A 23,809-nucleotide genomic window follows, 5' to 3' on the forward strand; every position below is an offset into this window, starting at 1 on the left:
CTAGTATTAATTGCCATTTACAGGAGAGTTCCAAACTTCTGTCAACCATTGAGTCAGAATGTTCCCTAATTTCACTCTTGAAACCTCTTGTTCTAATTTTTAGATCATGCCCTCTAGTTCTAGACTCCAGTGGAAATAGGGCAAAGAAAAGGATAAATAATACAAACTATCTGCCCTCCTTTATACATTCAAACTTAATTTGACATTTTTATTAATTCACGGGACATGGGCGTCACTGGCTGGCCAGCATTTATTGCCCGTCTTTAGTTGCCTGAGGGCAGTTGAGAGTCAACCACATTACTGTGGCTCTGGAGTCACATGTAGACCAGACCAGGTAACAACAGCCCTGAAGGATATTAGTGAATCGGATGGGTTTTTCTGACAATTGACAATGGTTTCATGGTCATCAGTAGATTCTTAGAGGTTTTTTATTGAATTCAAATTCCACCATCTGCTGCGGCAAGATTCAAATCTGGGTCCCCAGAACATTAACTAAGTTTCTGGATTTTATTGAAAATTCCTTACATTTCTGTATTCCTTCAGTCCTGTAGAAGGGAAATTCAGACTCAGAACATTAACTCTGTTTCTCTCCACAGATGCTGCCAGACGTGCTGAGTTAATCCAGCATTTTCTGTTTTTATTTCAGATTTCCAGCATCTTATCTTAGTTTTGTGCAATCTCTCCTCATAATTTAACCTTTGGAGTCCACTCTCCCCAAGGTTAATATATCCTTTCTGAGCTATCTCAGAGCCAATTACATGGAGTCATAACAGTATAGGAGATAACCCTGACCTCCAAGAACTGATCCAGTTACAAAAGCAATAATAACAGAAACCTGGAAGCAACTGTCCATATACGTTAATGATTCAAGTCTGTCTCCTTACATTTCTAACTTGATTTGATTTATTATTGTCACATGTATTGGTGTACAGTGAAAAGTATTGTTTCTTGTTCACTATACAGGCAAAGCATACTGTTCATAGAAAAGGTAATGAGAGAGTGTAGAATGTAGTATTACAGTCATAGCTAGGGTGTAGACAAAGATCAACTTAATGCAAGGTAGGTCCATTCAAAAGTCTGATGGCAGCAGGAAGAAGCTGTTCTTGAGTCGGTTGGTAGATGACCTCAGACCTTTGTATCTTTTTCCCAAAAGGAGGTGGAAGAGAATGTCTGGAGTGCATGGGGTCCTTAATTATGCTGGCTGCTTTTCTGAGGCAGCGGGAAGTGTAGACAGGGTCAGTGGATGGGAGGCTGGTTTGTGTGATGGATTGGGCTACATTCACAACCTTTTGTAGTACCTTGCGATCTTGGGCAGAGCAGGAACCATACCAAGCTGTGATACGACCAGAAAGGATGCTTCCTATAGTGCATCTGTAAAAGTTGGTGAGAAGCTTTTCCCAGTTCTGATGAAATCGGATTCAAGGGGTGATTGAGGAGCGAAAAATGCAGCTGCTAGAAATCTGATGTAAAAACAGAAAATACAGGGAGTGCTCAGCTGGCCCAGTTAACTTATCTTTCTGCCACAAGGTACCAGTGCCAAGCCTGATCACAATGATGATGAACATTCATGAAGCATCAGACGTACTAATTACCTCTAACAAACAATGCATCCCTGCTTACTTCATGCATCGGTGTACAGCTGAACGGCAATGTTGAAAATCTTCCCTGAGATGGTTTAAACAACCCTGCAGCAAAGAACTTTAAGGAATAGATGCAGAAATTGGCAGTGCCTTGCCCAACGATGATAATTGCCTCCCGGATCAGGAATTGCAAGCTGCATATTCTGTACTGTTTTGTGAATGAAATGTAATGGCCACACACACTGTTTAGCTTTAGGTTTCTTTGTCTGATTTATACAAATATCTTGTATTTCAGGGGTTAAAATAAAATCATGCTCTGTGAAGGTACCTTGTTAATAGATTTTTCTTTTGTAGGATCTCATTTACTAGAATACAGTACAACAAAACTGTGTGCACATAGCTTGTGCATTTGTTTTTATTAGCTGTAGCCACTTTACAGAATTTCTGATTTATTAAAAAGATTAGAATTTAGAAGTCATAAAACATTGTTCCCAAAACAGCTCCTGGTGGTACTTATTACGATCAATGCAAAGCCTATGTAATGACAGGCATATTATACTTATAAGCAGACATTAAGCTCCAAACAGACTCCCTTTGCAGCAGATCAGCAAATACAATATAACATGCTGGGAGACTGGCAAATATAAGAAGCTTCCTGAAAGCCCTGAGAATGGTCTTAAATTACATAAAATTTACAACACAGAAATAAGCCATTTGGTGTTTATGCTTTAGTCAAGCCACCTCCCACCATATCTCATCTAACTCTATCATCAGAACCTTCTATTCCTTTCTCCCTTGTGTGTTTATTTAGCTTCCCCTCAAATGTATCTGTGCCATTAGCCTCAAATACCCCTTCTGATAGCCAGTTCCAATTTCTCACCACTCTCTTGGCAAAGAGGTTTCTCCTCAATTCTACTATTGGATTTGTTAATGACTATCTTGGCCCATAATTCCCATGAATGCCAATGAGTGATGGATTTACTTTCACTTGAAATCCAAATTCAGGCCGGGTTAGACTGAAGGAGCCCAGGGGCTCCAGAAGTGTAAACAGTGTAGAACAAAAGAGGACATGCCCCTGTATTAAAGACATCATCAATTTGAGCCCTGTCAGGAGTGGGGGGTGGGGGAGGGTGTCCCGGGAGCTTAGCGGGTATCCCATGTGGTGCTCAGTCTGAGTCTTTAAAATAGATACTCTGAAGTTAGAAGTGCAATATCCGTGTCCCACGAACAAATAAAAAAAAACTATCCAGAGGAAGTTAGCCCTTCACCATATTTGCCAAATTAAACCTTGTGTGGAAACTTCTAAAAGGGATTTCCCAGCACACGTGGGTTACCCCTCAAATTCCAGGCTAAGGAGCCAGGACACATGGCCACTTGTATTTATAGCAGATAGGTATGGACTCTTTTCACGTGCTACTCCAGCCCCGACAATCACCACCTCCAACAAGTGGAAATATTGGGCGGAACTGTCCACCCATTCACGCTGGTGGAATTTTCTGGTCCCACTGCAATGAATGGAGATTTGTCTGAATGCCAAATTTTCCATCAGCCATGATCAAAATGAACAGCAGAGCAGGCTCAAAGGGCCAAATAGCCTATTCCTGCTTCTATTTTCTATGTTTCTATTATCGACTATTATCGGTACAGGCAGAGACAAAAGAACTTTCAGGGAGTTCTTCAAGTGTCCTGCCCAACATTCCTCCATCAGCCAGCACAGCAAAGAAATCAAATTGGCTTGTTAATCATATCATTTAGTTGTTTGTGAGACCTTGCAGCATGCAATCAGCTTTCACACTTGCCACACTAAAATGAATTGGAGATATAAATACCTGTGATTCCAGAGGCGGAAAGGATTCTAGTGTCCCTGTACAATACTGTTATTACCCATCACCACCGGCTACCTATAGTGAAGTGACACTTACTTAACACGTGCCAATAACTGGTTGTTAAGTGAATAATAATTGTGCGTGCATGTGCATATTTTAATATTTGACAGCAAAAAAATTAAGTTTTCAGTTTATCTATTAATGTCTCAGAAGGCTTATATTAACTCTGCAATGAGGTTACTGTGAAAATGCCCTAGTTGCCACACTCCAGTGCCTATGCAGGTTTGAGAGAGAATCTAGCATGGTCGATGCACCTAACCAGCACCTCTTTCGGACTACGGGAGAAAACTGGAGCACGCGGAGGAAACTCGCGCAGATACAGGGAGAACATGCAGACTCCACATAGACAGTGACCCAAGCTAAGAATCGAACCCAGGTTCCTGGCACTGAGGCAGTAGTGCTAACCATTGTGCCACCGTGCATCTTTGCCAATACTAAAAGTTACATACAGGCCCTCGTGTCTTGCTGAAATATCTGAAGCAAGCATCCAAAACAGTTGAAAGCCAAACATATGAATGGGATTCAATAGGTGCAGGAAGCAAGAATACCTCAAACACATGGTGATTGAAGTCAATTCTGTACATCACCTACTTGGTTAGGTTTTTACTTCCCATCGGACTTGTACTTATTCTTATAAAGCAACAAAAAGGCTTTTAAAGTAATTATGTGTTCAAGTGTGGTCCCCCTACAAGCTGCAAAGTAATAAAAAGGATCCTGTGACCTTTTCTCACATAATCCCATTTACCATATTTAAATGAAGATTATACAGCACTCAGCATCCATATTCCCACAAGTTGCTGTTATGGTAAAGAGATCAAACCAAAAGCTCCTACACAACATCTTTAAAATTTGTTCTGCTTTCCATGTATTTGATTAAATGTTACATTTTTAAATCTTATGGTTCTGACAAAGACATAAATCTTTCACAGCTGCTGCTTTACTCTGCAAACACATGTAACTTTCTTCTTGAAATCTACCATCATAAAATCCCACAGGACCAGGTCAGTGGAACACCTGCAATTCTTCATTCAGTCTACAGCACAATGTCTAAAACCAAAAGTAACGCTAATAGTTTCAGTGCCTTGCTGCAGCTCCATTTTTCACAAATTCCCGTGAACAAATGCTGCAAGCATGAAATCATCCAGGCAATTCTGTCATCAAGAGGATAACGTTTTCCCCCCCCAACTCCACCATCTCTCCCTGTAGCAGAAATCCAGTGGGAGCAAGTAGAAAAAACTGACAGCAATTACAAAACAACAGCACTTGTGCAATCTCCGGGGAAAGCTGAGGAAATGTGTCACGGCACATTGGAATAACTTTCACACATTTTTAATGAAATCAAGATTTTTTAATTGAGGAAATCATCATTGCTATGGCACTTAACATGGCTGGATTGGAAATGAAAATATCACTGTTGTATCTTCATCTCCTCTCAGTTGAAATCCTTTTGCGGTATCCTAGGCACACAGGACCGCTGATTCAAAAAGATAAACTTTTGATTCTGCCTATTCTGGTTTCTCCCAAGGACTGTGTGACATCAGGTAAAATGAGGGAAGGGTAAGGGATGAAGAAAACAGCATCTGATGCAAGAAGTTGTATTTTTTCTCCTGTACTTCCTTCAATTTTGCACACAAAGTGTTAGACCTGTTTGATCTCATCATTCCAGAACTGTACTTGCAAACATTTTTGCCACTGTGACCCCATTTTGGGGCTTTGAAAATTGCTGTGACCCCATTGCAGTGGTAGGCAACCTGCAGCCCATGAGTCACATGCAGCCTGTCAGGCTTTTGAGTGTGGCCCACGAGACATTGCCCATGTGTAGGGTTCCCAGATTCTTCTGGTTTCTGCCCACGTGATTTTTTTTCCTATCATACAACTGAAGTGATACACATAAAGAAAGGCAAGGTATGTGCTGACTGCACACAACATTGATTGTGAGCACCAGGTGCCTCCTCTGCGTCCAAAGCCCAAACACTTATTTTGTTTATATCATTTCAAGTAGATAGTTCTATTAATAGATGAATGATTAAGCATTTTCTATAATGTGTAATGAAATATTTGGCTTGTATTAAATGTATTTAACCTTATTCATGGGGTCATGGTTAGTGAACAAGTCAGATTTCAATTTTGTAAACCATTGAGAAGAAGGGCAACATACAGGGCCCACTCACTGGTGTAGACTGCCCATCACTGTGACAGCAAGAGGTGGTGGGCTGTCAGAGTGGGGATTTTTGATTTTATTTATGATTGTCACATGTATTAGTATGAAAGTATAGTTGAAAGTATAGTTTCTTGCATGCTATACAGACAAAAAAAATTATACATGAAGAAGGAAAGGATTACAGAATGTACAGTGCAGGTGTTGAGAAAGATCAGCTTAGTGTGAGGTAGGTCCATTCAAAAGTCTGATGGCAGCAGGAAAAGAGTTGTTCTTGAGTCGGTTGACACGTGACTTCAGAATTTTGTATCTTTTTCCTGACGGAAGAAGGTAGAAGAGAGAACGTCCAGGTGCTTGGGGTCTTTATTATGCTGGCTACTTTTCCAAGGCAGCATGAAGTGTAGACAGAGTCAATGGATGGGAGGCTGGTTTGCGTGATGAATTGGGCTACATTCAGGATTCTTTGTAGTTTCCTGCAGGCTTGGGCAAAGCAGGCAAAGCATACCGAGCTGTGATACAACCCAAAAGAATGCTTTCTGTAGTGTACCTCGACAGTGGAGAGCTATGAGAACAATGGGTTGGGGAGGACAATGGGTGGTTTTGATAAAAAGCACCAATCATATCACTGGCCATTTTTAGAACAGAAATCAGGTCTGGTAGGTCAGTCCATTAGGTAACGTTCACGATTTAGAAAAACAAAATTTAATGATGCTTTTCAGTTGTTACCACTTGATCAGATGTCCATGACAGCTGTGACTACCTCGGAGATTGCAACTTCAGAATTCTCTCTCGAAACCCAGTTTGGGAAGCCCTGTTCTAGAAGCTGTGCAAATTGCTATTGTTATTGAATCCCAAACCTACTATTTTTGCCTTTAGAACATCAGTCCCGTAACCAGGTTGCTACCAGTTTACCTAGAAATCCAGCTGTCGCTTGCCTTTTCAAAACAAGTACGTTCCATTGTCTGTCCAAAACATCACTGTATTACTGTGAAATTGCAGAACAAATTACCATGTCAGTTTTTTAAAACGGACTGGATGATTCCTATCAGAAAAAGAATCTACGTTGCTATCAAACAGAGAAAGAACTTGCATTTATATCACATATTTATGGTCTCAGTGCATCGCTAAGTGCTTCACAGTCACAGTAGGACTTTTAGTTTCAGAAATTAATTCCAGAATCACACCAAAAGTGGTGGCAAGAGTAGGTTCGACGGATCAGTGAGTTTCTCTGGCCCAGCACAAGAATACTGGAACTCTGAAGTAACCAGAATATTCATTCCAACAAAACACTTGTATTAACTGATCACATCCAACGTGGAATCTATAGATTCAACATTAACGCCTTTCAAATTGAGTTGAATAGCACAGGGACAAAGCATTGATGGAAAAATAGAAGCCAAGAACATGGTAAAGAGGAGAGAAGAAAATTACAAATATAAACAAGTTACAAACAATAATTTGGCAAGTATTTAGTTAATTAGTATTGATGCATTGTGTACGTTTGCAGGAAATGGTTTAAATTGCCTAATGTTTCTTATGTAATTGACATAAGCTGTTATGTTTATTAGAGTCAATGATCTTGCTAATGGCCTTGTTCCTAGAAGTTCAATAATGCAGTGTTTTGTAGAAGTATTAACTATTTTAAACTTCATATCAGGTTTCCATTCAAAACAAGAAAGCAGTTCCTAAAACAGAGCCGAGCACTTGTAAAGTCCAAATTTCTCTGTGGTAAGTTTGCAAAAATACATGTATTCAGTCAATGGAGAAAATAATATCCAACAAAAGCTGCATGTTTTTGTGAAAATCCAACTGTATCATTATAGTATTTTAAAGAAAGGAACCTGTCAGGCCAACCTGAACTGAATCACAACAGTTCCAGAACACCAAGTTTGACATTTTGGGAGGCCTCTGATGTGCCTAATAATTTGAAGCTTAGAAGTTTAAAGTTTATTTATTAAACTTAGTCATTAATAGGCTTATATTAACAACAAAATGAAGTGTTACTGTGAAAATCCCCTAGTCTGCACACTCCAGTGCCTGTTTGGGTACACTGGGGGAGAATTCAGCATGGCCAATGCATCTAACCAGCACATCTTTCAGACTGTGGAAGGAAACCCACATAGACATGGGGAGAACATGCAGACTCTGCACAGACAATGACCCAAGCCAGGAATTGAACCCAGGTCCTTGGCATTGTGAGGCAGCAGCGCTAACTACTGTGCCACAGTCAGGGCAACCACTTCAACCTTCTGAGAAAACTGCTATTAATCTCTATACTTACTGAGGACTGCTACCTCAACAGAGTTCCAGAGTTTTTGCCTCCAATTTTCTACTACTGACGACCCAATTAAAGTATTCACCATTCTTTGCACAAAAACAGACTACCTGAGTTCAGTTTTTGAATGTGGCTTACACCAATACTTCCTCTGTCCCTAATTGTGCTAGAAATGAAGTAGCACACAGGATTAACTTCATCTATTCCACTTCGTATCCTTGATAGATCTATAATTTCCCCTCTCAGTTCCCTCTTTTCAAGGATGAAGAGTTCAAGCTTTCTGAACATTTTTACTTGATAAATCACTTTTCTGACATTAGGAATCAGCCTTTTGGCTCTTAGATGTGTTCTGGTGAACAGAACTGCTTGCGGTATTCAGGACACAGCCTAAATGAGAACACTAAATAGCTTCAGCATGATGGCCTCAGATTTATGCTTTACTGATTTGGCACTGTGGCTCAGCATTCCATTTGCCTCACTGATTACTGCTCCTGCATGACTGGCCACAGTCAGTGTTGAATCCACTATCTCTTCCAGATGTCTTCCAACTTCACCCCTCATTATTTGAGTAATGTGTTCAGTAATAATTAAGAAAGCATTTGATAAGGTGCCACATTAAGCGTTACTGCGGTTCATAGTGTAGGGGTAACGTATTAGCATGGATAGAAGTTTGGGTGGCCAACAGGAAACAGACAGCAGACACAAATGGGTCATTTTCTGGTTAGCAAGATTGAACCATACAAGATCCTAAGGGGGTCTTGATAGGGTGGATGTGGAAAGAAGGATGTCCTCATGTGGGAGAATCTAGAACAAGGGATCACTGTTTAAAAATAACTGATCACTCATTGAGGGCAGAGATGAGGAAAAGTATCCTCTATAAATTTTCACTTATTTTTCCTCTTGTTTGTCACAGCTCACTCCATTAACAAGTATTTCTCCATAACTTTACTGCTTCTTCAGCACTGTGTCAAGGGGCAGTGCCAGGGGACATTGCCAGCCACTGCTTGGCCATATCACTCTCCCCCCGGGGCCAATATTCACCTTTAGCAGCCCTCCTCCCCCAGGCTGTACTCACCTTTATGTCCACCCCAGCCTCCCCGAGAAGACCTCCACAACATATTCACGTCTAGGTGAACATGTTGTAAATGGTGCCGACATGACATCATGCCAACTCTCACTGAATATCTGGTGAGTGGAAGTCCTGGAAAGAGTGCTCGCTAATGACATGCTAATATATTAAAATCAACTTCCTGGGGGTTCCATGGCATGTTTCATGCTACTCTGCCAGCGAGGGGGCTGGAAGATCAGAACTCGAAAACTTGTCGAGTTTTCCAAATCTCTCCAGGTTGCAGCAAACTCCAGACGGAGAGCGCAGGCTCAAATTCACCCTCTCGCGGAATTCACCATGGAATCAGAGCGGGCAAGCGGCAGACAACAGAAATGTCCGTTGACTTTGAGCGAGGCTGTAAAATCCAGCCCACGTCTTTGCAGTATAATATCATATACTGGATGCTGAAGGATTTGTCAATCCACTTTTCCAACAACTATTAGTGGATGATCAGAAATTTCCTCCAATTAAACATCAAGACAATTAAATATTGGACAGAATTTTCCAAACAAAAAATGACAAAACGCCACCTTGGATGGAAAACCAGCTGTGATTCCTGCCACTTCGGCATCACAATCTAATCATGATCTTCCAACACTTTCATCACTTTTTTGCAGGCAGGTTGTTTTGACCGTTATTGCTCAAAATCGCCAGACTGGGGACTGGAAAATGCTGGTGATGACTGTTTGGGGTGTGGAGGAAAGAGATCTCTGCAGAGGCAGCTCTGCCGGTGTCTTTAGGCCCCATCCCTCAAAACAACAGTGTGAAACATGCCCCCTGCTTTTTCTTGACAAAGTGCCATAAGATCTGGAGAGAAAACCTCCCTGTTTCTCGGGAATGAAACATGCTGGTTTTCATTCAAATCCTGCCACCTTGCCAATTTTTTGGTAAGATTCTGCCCACTGAAGCAGTTTTGTGCCCACATACAGCAAGACTTGGACAACATTCAGACTTGGCTAAGTGGAAAGTAACAAGTGCCAGGCAATGACCATCTCCAATGAGAGGGAATCAAACTATCTCCTCTTGACATTCAATGGCATTACCAATACTGATTCCCCTGCTATCAACATCCTGGGGATAACCATTGACCAGAAACTGAAGTGGACAAAAATATAAACACTGTGACTTAGAAGAGCAGGTCAGGAGGCTGGGAATTCTGTAAATAATAACTCCCAGTCTAATTCTTCAAAGCCTGTCCACCATCCAAAAAGCATGAGTCAGGGTGTGATGGAATAGTCTCCACTTAATTAATAACACTCTAACAACACTCAAGAAGCTCACCAGCCAAGAGAAAACAGTCTCCATCCACCACCTTAAACACTCACTCCCTCCACCACCATCACATGGTGTACCATCAATAAGATGCCCTGCAGCAAACCTCCGCACCCCTCAAACAACACCTTTCAAATCAGTGACCTTTGCCACCTTGAAGGACAAGGGAAGTTGATACATGGGCACCACCTGCTACTTCCCCTCCAAGTCACACGTCATCCTGACTTAGAACTATTCGCCATTCCTTCACTGGATCCATGGAGTTCGTTCCTAACATCACTGTGGGTAACAAAATCAGACAATGTTGGAAAACCTCAGCAAGTCTGACAGCATCGAGAGAGAATAGAATAGAACCAACGTTTCGAGTCAGGGTGACCCCCTTCATCACAGCTGTAGGTAGTGGACCAAAGGCAATATCAATTGGAGAAGTAAGAGATTCCACATCTCAAGAACAGCCTTACAAATTGGACCTTTGCCAAATGCAATAAATGCACAAATACATTATAATTAAGAATTTACAAAAAAAAATCCATTCAAATCCAGAAATCACAAGATGCCCCTCAACAGTGGGCAATTTTAGTTTGCCTGCAAAATTCCCAGCAGTCCCAAATGCATACAACATAATTCCAGCATAACATTCCCTATTGCCTTATTTGGTCTTGAACATGTAAACTGGAACAAGCGGATGTCACATTGAGTTTGCTCATTCATTCAATAAGGCCAATTTGACCTTCAACCTCAAACACCCAATCCCCATCAACTCCTGTAAAGCCCAAAAGTTGATTAATCACAACCTTGAATATATTGAACTGAGCATCCAAAAGTCCTCGTGGGGTTGATAATTCCAAAGATTCATAACCTTCTGATCAAAGAAATGTCTCCTCATCTCAATCCGAAATGACTGACTCCTAGACTATGTCCCCAGCTATTGAATTTCCAGTTAGAGGTAACTATCCCATAGCATCTACCCTGCCAGACCCTCTCAGAATGTTGGCCTGTTACTGTTGTGTGGCATCCATCAGCAGAAATCATTTATAATTCTAGCTCAAGAGGTTTTGCAATCCGAGGTCCTGTCAGGCTGAATAAAAGTCACAATGACTGTACACATTCAAATAACAATCTACACTTTTTTGTCACCTCTGCTACTGGATATTCTTACACCATGTATAATTTAGATAATTCTGCCTTAGCACTGAATAAAGTTCACAGCTTAAAAGGAGAAGGAGACAGAAAAAAAAGAGGAAAAGAAAAACAGAGAAGGAGAGAAGAAACAAGGGTGGAACAAAAAGACAGACGGGAATTCAAGGCCATGGGCCAAGTGCTGGCTAGTGGGATTAGGTGGGCAGGTCAGGGCATTTCATGCATCGGTGCAGACTCGAGGGGCCTATTCTGCACTGCAGTATTCTGTGATTCAGTGATTCCTTAGAGGTCTATAAAATAATGAGGGGCATAAATCAGCCAGATAATCCGACATCTTTTCCCAAAAATAGGGAACAGATACAAAAGTGTCCAGAGGGGCAATTTTTTCACACAGAGGGTGATGAGTGTCTGAAACAAGCTACCAGAGGCAATAGTAGAGGCGGGTACAATTTCGTCTTTTGAAAATCATTTAGACAGTTACATGGGTAAGATGGGATAAGGACCAAACGTGGGCAATTGGGACTAGCTTAGTGGTTAAAAAAAAGGGACGACACGAACAAGTTGAGACAAAGGGCCTATTTTCATGCTATAAACCTCTATGATCTCTCCTCTATGAGTCTATGAAATGGAAAGCTAAATGAAGTGAGAAAAAAGAACCAATGGTATTTATATAGGACATTATTGCATCCTCAAGATATCCTCAAGCTGTGCACACAAATGCAGCAGCCAATTTACACAGAGCAAGATCGTTCAGACAAAAAAATGAGGTGAATGACAAGTGAACCTGTTAGTAACGGTGTTGTCTGTGTTAAGAATGTAGCATAATATCAAAATATGATGGCATCATTCAAATAATATTTATTGAATTGCATTCCTTTTGTACTCTCCATGGCACTTGCATACTTAAACAGTAACGTATCTGGCAGGAATACTAGCTGATTTAGCTTGTCCTTCCAAACATCATGAGATATCTTAAGCGTTTCAAGAATTAATAGCTCTGCATCCTATGTATTGACAGGAATTCATCCCACCCTTTAGTTTTCTGTTCCAGCATCCCCACTGGTAATCGAACACACTCTCTCACATTCTTAAAGACATTGCCAAGTGTTCTTCGTTTCTTTTGAAACTTGCAGCTTTGAACAGTGCACGTCCAAGTCCTTAACCCTGTGCCCAATAAAAAGAACTTAACAGAATGTAATTTCTCCTGAACAAAAATGTGAAAATCACCATTCTGTCTCTCATCACCGCCATCGCACCCTCAACTCCTCTTGGATATAAATTCCAACAGACAGTATTTCTCTATAACTCATCCCTGCAAATTCAGCAATTAGCTTTGTAGATTTTATGACAGCCAGATTTCCAGTGAGGTTAGCCTGTCACTGGAAATGGACGAGAGGCTAAATAATTTATTTAAATATATTTAAATTAGAATTTCCATGTATCTAGTGAGCCCGATGCTCAATCGCCTTTATGGCCTCGCTGGCAGAGGTTCCCTCCAGCAAAGAAAATACCATGAATGGGGGTGGAACTGGAGGCGAATGAAGCCTCCCGGGGAGGCAAAGAGCAAGAGGGCACATTGGCATGCCATCCTGGCACCTTGGCAATATCCAACAGGCACCTTAGCACTGCCCACTACTCAGTGTTGGGGGTGGGAGCTATAGGGATGAGGCATATGGAAGTGGGGCCTATCTGGGGCACATGGGGCAGGGCCTATTGGGGTGGGGCATATGCAGGTGACCCAATCAGGGGTGGTGGGGCTGTCACACTGCAGTTGCGATCAGATCAGGGAGGGGGGGAAGCCCCAATCGATCTGGGTGGCTGGGGCTAGGTGCCCATGCATTGTGGGGCTCACAATTGGCCATGAGCCCCCACGATTGCTGGGGGTGGGGAGACTGCCTGCTGCAGCAAGGGCCTGACAACTCTTTCCATCTGTCAGACACCTGCAGTTGCTACTGAGCGTGTGCAGCATCAAACAGTTCCCTCTACTGGCTGGCTAGCAAATTAAGCCCAGCCCACAGCCTGCAGCAACTAGAAACAATCTAGACCATTTTTTTCAGTGATGATGTGCATAAGATTGGGCACGAAAACTTGCCCAAAAAACATATCATGAACTCTCCCATTTTCATGTTATTGGGCACTTAGAATCAATCTCATAAACTTCCACCCTCTATCCTTTTTCTAACTTGCCAGAGACACCACTTTACAATGAAATGTTGAACCAGGATCCTGCCTGCTTGCATTATTCGAAGAATATCAGGGATATAACTAAGATTGTTGGCTCCAATTCCCTTGTGTGTAAAAGAAGAATTTACATCATTCTGTAAGTACTCACTGAAAATGAAATATTCTGCAATAAATTTGTTACCACTATTGTACCTGCTTTGGCATTACTCATATTAGTTGCTGGATATAACTGAAGTTTTCTACAATATACTACGAGACAACTAAACACTTGGTGTCACGAGAAAAATTTGCCTGGTGATTTTGTGCTGATGATACATTTTAAATGCAGCATGCGATATACGTAAGACTACTTTTATCGTCAAGAGTATTCAAAATTATAAAGCATAGACAAAGAAGCAGATTTAAGAGGCTAGGGATACTGTGACAGGTAATTCACCTCCTGACTCCCCTAAGATTGTCCACAAGGCACAAGTCAGGAGTGTGATGGAATACTCCTCACTTACCTGGATGGGTACAGCTCCAACAACACTCAAGAAGCTTGACACCATCAAGGAAGAAGCAGCCCACTTGATTGGCAACCCATCCACAAACATCCACTCTCTCCACCACCCATACCCAATGGCAGCCATGCGCACCATCTACAAGATGCACTGCAGTAATTCACTAAACATTCTCAGACAGCACCTCCCAAACACACGACCACTTCCATCTAGAAGGAGAAGTGCAATAGTTAAATGGGAACACCACGACTGCACGTTTCCCTCCAGCCATTCACCATTCTGCCATGGAAACATATCGCCGTTCCTTCTTAGCCACTGGGTCCAAATCCTGGAATTCCCCCGCTTAACGGCATCGTGAGTCAACCCACAGCACGTGGACTACAGCGATTCAAGAAGGCAGCTCACCACCACCTTCTCAAGGGCAACTAGAGATGGGCAATAAATGCTGGCCAGCCAGAGACACCCATGTCCCATGAACTAATTTTTTAAAAAGATACAGCACAGCCCTGATCTAACTAAATGGTGGAATATGCTCAAGCGGTTGTATGATCTATTCCTTTCCTAAATATATTAGTCAAAATATTAAATATTTTGTGAAATATTAAATATTTTTGTAAAATATTAAATTATCAGGGCCGTGCATCCCATCACCCTGATTAGGAGGGATTGCTGGTGCACAGTTGTCTTTTTACCTTCGGAGCAAGAAGAAAAGTTTTTCCAACATTAGGGATGGACAATAAGTGCTGGCCTTACCAGCAAAACTCATATCACATGAAGGAACAAGAGAAAATTTGTAAGGCTGAAGTGCCAGATTGCAATCAAACTGAATGATGAGTTATGCATTCCATATCATGCACTCATAAGTCACAGCTCATGGGTGTTACAAGGTTTATCTTCTGAAATGCACTACTGTATTTTTTAAAAATATTTAATGATCCTAAAACCTATGATTTTTCATAACTACTTCATTCCCAGAACACTGTGCAACTCCTGTACAGCTTTGAAGATCAATTGAATAAAAACGTCATTAAGCTGCAACATATGCATATTGCATAAAGGCTTCAAACTCAGAAAAAAAGTTACAACAAAATAAAATTCATGCGATCATTTTAGCCATTTTCACCAGGAAAAGAGAAGTATATATCCAAATTCAAAAGAAGAACAACTTTTTTTTTCTGGGCTTACACCAATAAAGGGTATTTATTATTACTTATTTATTAGTCCCAAGTAGACTTACATTAATACTGCAATGAAGTTACTGTGAAAAACTCCTAGTCGCCACACCCTGGCGCCTTTTCGGGTACACTGAGGGAGAATTTAGCATGGCCAATGCACTTAACCAGCCTGTCTTTCGAACTGTAGGGGGAAACTGGAGCACCTGGAGGAAACCCATGCAGACATGGGGAGAACGTGCAAACTTCACACAAGCGGTGACCCAAGCCCAAAATCAAACCTGGGTCCCTGGCGCTGTGAGGCAGCAATGCTGACCACTGTGCCACCTTGTTGCCTATTTCACACAACAGATTTGAAAACATAGCGATTTTTTTTGAACTGCGAATCAAGAAAACTTGCTCTTTATCTCAAATATCTGTACTCAACATATTTTTAAGTAGCTAGGAAAGTAGCCATTGCCCAAGTTGGACAGCAGGCATTTCTCTCTCTCTCGCGAAGAGAGACAATTGTTTATATAACTTGAGGGTAGCCACTCCACATTAAGCATGGGACAGACAAAGAGACATGTCTCAAATGCACCTCAGGCCAGAAGGGAAATTGAATCCAAACTGTTGTGGTTTTCCTGAACCAACACAAGGAAGCTTAGCTAACTGCACCAGTGAACTCATTTTTGTTTTATTTTGTATGTCGGTGAAAGATAATAATTGCTACAACAGCACATTAGCAAGACTGTGATCTGTATTCTGCCTTACATTCTTCTGCATGCGATACAATAATGGCAGGAATTGTCAACAATACACACAAGCTTTATCATGAAGGTTGCACTTACCAGAATTATGATAGCTGTCCATTTGCTGGGGAATCTGGATGGTGAAAGTTATCAGATCAGGGGCAAAAAGAGACACGGGTTTCCTGCTTTCATTCAGCCATTTGCTCTTGTGCAATTCTCTCGTGTCAGAAGGCCCTTGTATTAGTGGAATCAATTTTTCCTTCATGCCATCACTTCTTCCTAATAGTGATAAAAACATTTTCATCAAGTCTTTCTTTTTCAAACTCATTTGTAACATCAAATTTTATCCAAACAGATTGTCTTCCTACCTTGACACCAACCAGGGAAGCAAATTAACCAGCCTGTATTGAATCATGTGGAATCTTGGACTTGAACCAATGTTTTGGAAAAAGCATTTTAAAGGAAATCCACAACAATAAGACAGGCTTATTTGCCAAGAAAAATTTGCTCTGTGGGCTCAGAAGGTTTCAACCCCAATAGTAGCTTGTGGTCACAAATGCTCTATGACAAGCTCTTCCACAGTGTATACTATCATTCCTCAGGTTATGGGGATTTTTTAAATTTTAAATAGCACAAGGGATATCATCCTGGTCAGGTATTTGGACATCGATATGACTTTGTTTAAATTCATCTACCACCAGCTGCCAGAACAAGTCATTCCTTAGAGCAAGTAGATCATGACAATATAATAAAAACATACAACCTAGCCCCCAGAGAGGACTGAGTGGTTTGCTGTGTGGAATCTAGGTATGTGAAGGATTATTTTGTATGAAGACTGAATACACTAACATCTAATTTAACTTTGCTGTGCATTCTTGCATATACCATATGCTACTGCAAACCAATTACATGGCAAGGGGAATCCATATCGCTTGTGTGCCGAAATTTTGCAGAGGGCAAAGAACTGTTAGTAAGTTGCCACAGGCCCAAAATTGGATTGCACTATGCTTATTTTATTGTTGTAAAACAGTTGCCTAGAAGTGTCCAAAACGGAGGGCAGGGTACGCATTCATTCTCACTTCATGTGACACCCATGATATTTGTGAGGGTTTCTTTATATGCAAAAAGGGGACTTGGGACGCCTACGCAAGGCTCATTTTGCAGGATTTGATGGTGACGGACAACAGCAGATGCCATGCATTCTGCAGTCAGCTGCTTCAGGAATTTAACAGCCAAATCAGTGGTCCTGAAAGGGCTGCTGATGGCTGCAACCTGAAAAGTTAAATTTTACATCTCTTTAATTGCCTTATTAAATTTAAGGGCCTCTGCCAGGCATCGTCTTCACACTCTCAGTTTTCTCTACACCTTCATGGATTTCAGCTGAGACTGTCAGCCAGTGGCTAGGTTGGCCAAATTCACAAGACGGGGAAGTCCCCTAAGTCCTCAACTGCCGCCCACAGCCGGCAGATGGTAAAAACAAACAAAAAAAGCGTAATAATTTGCTGTGACCCTGCTGCTGACCTCAGAATGCATGAGCAGTGTGCACAGCACAATCATGTTGCTCCAGTTTAGGTACAATCCAATTTCTGGGCCAAGATGTCCAAGGATGTAGGTACCAGAGCTGCAGTAACAGGAGTGGCTGAAGATGGTGTCTCATAGCCCTCCCAATTGCCTGCTGCTTGGAAGCAGGGAGCCTGTGAAAATGGTAAAACGATGCATTGCTGCTGCTGCTACTCCCCATCATGTTTTCTTTAATACATTCGTGGGGCATGGGTGTCGCTGGCTCGGGCAGCAGTTGCTGCCCGTCCCCAGTTGCCCTTAAGGTGGTGGTGGTGAGCTGCCTTCTTGAATTGCTGCAGTCCACACGCTGTGGGCTGATCCACAATGTCACTAGGGAGGGAGCTCCAGGATTTTGACCCAGTGACTGAAAAGGAATGGCAATATATTTATATGTCATGATAGTGAGTGGCTACGAGGGGAACTTACAGGTAGGGGTGTTCCCATTGATCTACTGCCCTTGTCCTAGATGCAAGTGGCTGTGGATTTGGAAGGTGCTGTCTAAGGATCTTCAGTGAATTGCTGCAGGTGGCTGCATTTCCCGGAGTGTTCTGCTTGTGTGGGTGGCAACTCACCAGGGAGTTGTAAGCAGCCAATTAAGGTCAGTATAGCAGGAACTCAAAGGGATTTGGAGGGTAGTGGCAGTTTGCCAGAAGCACAGAGGTCTCTCACAGCATCTGCAACTCCTGCATCTGTTGTCTGCCTGGCATCCTTAATTGGAGATGCTTCTGGAGGTAGCTTGGAAACTGGCCTCTACTGAGAAGCTCATACCCATACCATCCCATCACTCTGATTGTTCACAACCTGGGAATCCATCCCAATGTCAGAATCAGCACAATAGTGGCACATTTCAGCTCAGAATGTCACAGATTGCACTGAACCAGCCATTTTATTATTCTCCGACTAGGATTTTCCAGCCCCAGTGAGGAAAGTCCTGATATGGCAGATGCGCCAAGCCAGCCAAAAATCCATTGATTTCAGCGCCAACAGTGAATCCCACTGGTTTAATTTGATTTATTGTCACATGTATTAGTACACAGTGAAAAGTATTGTTTCTTGTGCACTATACAGACAAAGCACAACGTTCATAGAGAAGGAAATGAGAGACTGCAGAATGTAGTGTTACAGTGATAGCTAGGGTGTAGAGAAAGATCAACATAATGCAAGGTAGATCCATTCAAAAGTCTGACAGCAGCAGGAAAGGAGTGTTCTTGAGTCGGTTGGCATGTGTCGTCAGGTTTTCAGAAGGAAGAAGATGGAAAAGACAATGTCCGGAGTGTGATATTGAAGCTCTGGTCAAGAAGGAGGAGGAAGAATATGACATGCACAGGCAATTGGGATCACGTGGGTCCCTTGACGAGTACAGAGGGTGTCAGAGTAGAGTTAGGAGAGAAATCAGGAGGGCAAAAAGGGAGGTTGCTTTGCCATAACACAAACCAGCCTCCCATCCATTGACTCTGTCTACACGGAAAAGCAGCCAGCATAATTTAGGACCCTATGCACCCCAGACACACTCTTTCACCTTTTTCCATCGGGAAAAAGTTACAAAAGTCTGAGGTCACATACCAACCAAGAACAGCTTTTCCCCTGCTGCCATCAGACTTTTGAATGTTGTACCTTTTACTAAGTTGATCATTCTCTGGTCCCTAGCTATGACTGTATCACTACATTCTGCATTCTCTCCTTTCCTTCTGTATGAACGATATGCTTTGTATAGTGTGCAAGAAACAGTACTTTCATTATATACTAATATATGTGACAGTAACAAATCAAATCAGATCAGGTCAAGGTAAGGTAAAGGAAAAATTCAAAAAGCTTCTACAAATGCATAAAGGGCAAAAGAGTAACTAGGGAGAGAATAGGCCCTCTTAAGAATCAACACGGTCATCTATGTGCAGATCCACAAGAGATGAGCGAGATCCTAATTGAATATTTCTCATAAGTATTTACTGTTGAGAAAGGCATAGATGTCAGGGATTTTGGGGAAATAAAGAGTGATGTCTCGAGGAGTGTACTGGATGTCTTAAAGTACATCAAGGTACATAAATCCCTGGGACCTGATGCAGTATGTCCAAAGATATTGTGGGAGGCTAGTGAATAAATTGCAGGTCCCCTAGCAGAGACAGCGACAGTAACAGGTGAGGTGCCTGAAGATTGGAGGGTGGCAAATATTGTGCCTTTGTTTAAGAAAGGCCGCAGGGAAAAGCCTGGGAACTACAGGCCAGTGTGCCTAATGTCTGAAGTTGGTAATTTGTTCGAAGGTATTCTGAAAGACAGGATCTACAAGCATTTGGAGATGCAAGGACTGATTAAGGACAGTGAGCATGGCTTTGTGAGTGGAAAATAATGTCTCACGAATTTGATTGAGTTTTTTGAAGGAGTAACCAAGAAGGTAGATGAGGGCAGTGCAGTTGATGTTGTTCACATGGACTTTAGCAAGACCTTTGACAATGTACCACAGGATAGGTTGTTGCATAAGGTTAAATCTCACAGGATCCAGGGTGAGGATTGGATACAAAATTTGCTTGATGACAGAAGATAGAGGGTGTAGGGGTTTGTTTTTCAAACTGCGGGCCTGTGACCAGCAATGTGCCTCTGGGATCAGTGCTGGGTCTACTGTTATTTGTCATTTATATTAAAGATTTGTATGAGAATTTAGGAGACATAGTTAGTAAGTTTGTAGATGACACCAAGATTGGTGGCATTGTGGGCAGTGAAGAAGGTTATCTAGGATTGCAGTGGGATCTTGATCAATTGGGCCAGTGGGCTGATGAATGGCAGATGGAGTTTAATTTAGATAAATATGAGGTGATGCATTTTGGTAGATCAAACCAGGGCAGGAGCTACTCAGTTAATGGTAGAGTTTTGAGGAGAGTTATAGAACAAAGAAATCTAGGGGCACAGGTTCATAGCTCCTTGAAAGTGGAGTCACAAGTGGACAGGGTGGTGAAGGTGGCAAAGAGCATGCTTGGTTTCACTGATCAGAATACTGAATACAGTAGCTGGAACATCTTGTCTGAGTTGTACAATACATTGGTAAGGCCACACTTGGAATACTGTGTGCAGCTCTGGTCACCCTATTATAGAAATGATAATATTAAACTAGGAACAGTGCAGAAAAAAATAATGAGGATGCTGCTAGGACTTGATTTTTAAAGTATAACGTCACAAATAGGCTTACATTAACACTGCAATGAAATTACTGTGAAAATCCCCTAGTCACCACACCCCGGTGCCTGTTCAGCTACACTGAGGGAAAATTTAGCAAGGCCAATGCATCTAACCAGCATATCTTTTGCACTGTGGGAGGAAACCGGAGCACGCAGAGGAAACTCACGCGGGGAGAACATGCAGGCTTTGCGCAGACTGTGACCCATGCCAGGAATTGAACCCAAGTCCCTGGCGCAGTGAGGCAGCAATGCTAAGCACTGTGCCACACTGAGTTTGAGTTATGAGATGAGGCAGGATAAACAGGGACGTTTTTCCCCTGGAGTGCAGGAAGCTTAACGGTGATCTTACAGAGGTCTATAAAATGAGGGAATCTATGAGGTAGCTAGTCAACATCTTTTCCCAAAGGCAGAGGAGTCTAAAACCAGAGGGCATAGATTTAAGGTAAGAGGGGAGAGATACAAAAAGGTCCAGAGGGGCAATTATTTCACACACAGAGAGTGGTGAGTGTCTGGAACAAGCTTCCAGAGGTAGTAATAGACGTGGGTACAATTTTGTCTTTTAAAAAGTATTTAGACAGTTACATGGATAAGATTGGTGTAGCGGGATATAGGCTAAAGAGGGCAAATGGGACTAGCTTAATGGTAAAAACTGGGTGGTATGGACAAATTGGACCAAGGGGCCTATTTCCATGCTGTAAACCTCTATGACTCTATTTCAGATCTTTGGATTTGGCCTTTGGAAAAGGACGGGAGATTTCTGGCTGAGAAAATTCCTCCTCATCTCAGTTTTGTTTTGAGGCTGTGCCCTCAGGTCCTAGTCTCTCCTATTAATGGAAACATCTTCCACATGTTGATCTGACTGTGGTCTTAACTCCACTTTCCTGCCGACCTTTCATAATCCTTAATTCCTTTGTAAATCACATCTCTGTGTCAGCCTTGAATACTTGCCCAGGCTCCACTGCTTTCTTTAGAATAAAAATCCAAAGAGGAAAAACTCTCTGAGATAAGAAAGTTCCCTACATTCAGCCTTAATACAGAGGACCCTTTATTTTGAAACTGTGCCCCCTAGTTCCAGATTCCCTCACGAGAGGCAACATTCTCTCAGCATATACGCAGCCAAGTCCACTCAGAATTTTATATTTCAATATCATCTCATTCTTCTAAATTCCCATGGATATTGACCCAACCTATTCAAGCTTTCTTAATGAGACAGGCCCGTCATCCAATCTGGTGAAGTTTCTCTGGACTGTTTTCAGTTTATTTATTATTGTCACTATAGGTTTACATTAACACTGCAGTGAAGTGACTCTGAAAATCCACTTGTTGCCACACTCTGATGGCACATGTTTGGGTACATTGAGGGAGAATTTAGCATGGCCAACGCACCTAACCAGCACATCTTTCAGACTATGGGAGAAAACCAAAGCATCCAGAGGAAACCCACACAGACATGAGGAGAATGTGCAGACTCCACACAGATAGCAACCCAAATCGGAAATCAAACATGGGTCCCTGGTGCTGTGAGACAGCAGTGCTAACCACTGTGTTAACCACTGTGCCACTGTGCATAACTGAGTGGGATAGGGATGGAGCAGGAGAATGGGAGTGGGATGGCTCTATCAAAGAGCTGACACGGACATGGTGGGATGAACAATCTCCTTCTAAGCTACATGATCCAAATTCAGATGGAAGCAGTTGAGAATAAATCACCATCTATTAGAATCCCTTAGAATCACTACCAAGAGACCAGGTCGAATAAAGTTGGTTCAGCATTACTAATTCATCTGTTAGGAGCAATAACAGAATAAGGAGAACAAATTTGGAAGTCAAAACTTCATGTGCTTTGAACAAGATACAATGTAACAAAATACCAAATATAAACCATAAAGTAAACTTAAAGCAATAGAAATCAGCTTGGCTGTAAGCCCTTATTATGAACTAGGATGTAAGAGATATTTCATGAACAATGCACCTTGTCATAAGAAACTAAATATTGATATCTAATTACAGTGCACATTGCCAATTCACTGATTCTGAAATTCATCCGGGATACTAGATTAAGAGCTTTGACAGAACACTTTGGATAGACTTGCTTTTTGAATAGGGAGGCTTAAAAAAGGTTTGCTTGGATGAATGATTGGTCCCCGTTTGTATAGCACGCAAGAAACAATGCTTTTCACTTCATACTAATACATGTGACAATAATAAATCAAATCAGTAAAACAGAGGAAATTCATCCTGGGGCCACTAGACTGGCTTAACGCTAAGACGATATTTAGCAGTTGTTGTCACAATATTGGACTGAATGTGAATACAGGAACTAGTTGCCCCGACATTTCATGTGGTAGAACTGCTTGGAAATAATTTCTAGGATGCCACCAACATTCACTTCGGAAATCTGAAACAATTCAGCACAGATTCAGAATGATTTGGTCATGTTGCACAAATTCGTTAGAATTCCTTGAGAAATCAACGCAATTGTCAGGCCTGTCCAATTAATAGAGCTTGGATTGAGGACCAGACACAATAGCCACGTTGGTGGGACCAGAGGCCATTGAAACTTCCTTGAATGATTGGGGCAGGGGCAGGCAGTACCCCTTGGGCAGTACCAGCCTAGCACCCTGGCATTGCTGATCAGGCACCAGGCAGTGCCAAGGGGTGGAGCCGAAGACAAGGAGCATGGCCTGGATCGGGCCTATCCTGAAGGGGAGACAGGGCATGGGGAGCTGTGTACTCTGCACTGGTAATAGTCAGGGCGGCGATCATCTGGGGTGGGGGAGTGAACAGGGGTGGCAATCGATGGGAGAGGGTTGCGATTGGGGGCAGCAATCAATCAGGGGGTGCGGTTGCACTGTCGGGGGAGGACTGGAGGGAGTAACAATCTCCCACTGCACTGTGTACTCTTTACACAGTGCAATGGGAGATTAAGATGCATGTGTAATAACTTCCCCCAGCAGCCAGCAACCTGCTTCCTGGTGTGAATACACTCTGTCCACTCCCCCTGTTGGCAAGAGTCATACTTTGCCTCTTTTTTTTTCAAACTGCCATAAGATTGTGGCTGGGAGCTCACCCAAAA

At 42.2% G+C, this 23,809-nt stretch overlaps 1 protein-coding gene across 9 annotated transcripts in view; it reads right to left on the minus strand.

The window, feature by feature from the left end:
* vps13b (vacuolar protein sorting 13 homolog B) overlaps positions 1-23,809 on the minus strand; it is a 942,410-nt gene that overhangs the window by 584,181 nt on the left and 334,420 nt on the right. For all 9 annotated transcript variants that reach the window (XM_080194714.1, XM_080194711.1, XM_080194717.1 and 6 more), the window contains exon 19: positions 16,106-16,285. In XM_080194714.1, the coding sequence (XP_080050840.1) occupies positions 16,106-16,285 (180 nt within the window). The remainder of the gene's footprint in view (positions 1-16,105; positions 16,286-23,809) is intronic.

This window comes from Carcharhinus amblyrhynchos, chromosome 8, assembly GCF_965287045.1.
Source record: "Carcharhinus amblyrhynchos chromosome 8, sCarAmb.v2.hapA, whole genome shotgun sequence".
Taxonomy (NCBI): domain Eukaryota; kingdom Metazoa; phylum Chordata; class Chondrichthyes; order Carcharhiniformes; family Carcharhinidae; genus Carcharhinus; species Carcharhinus amblyrhynchos.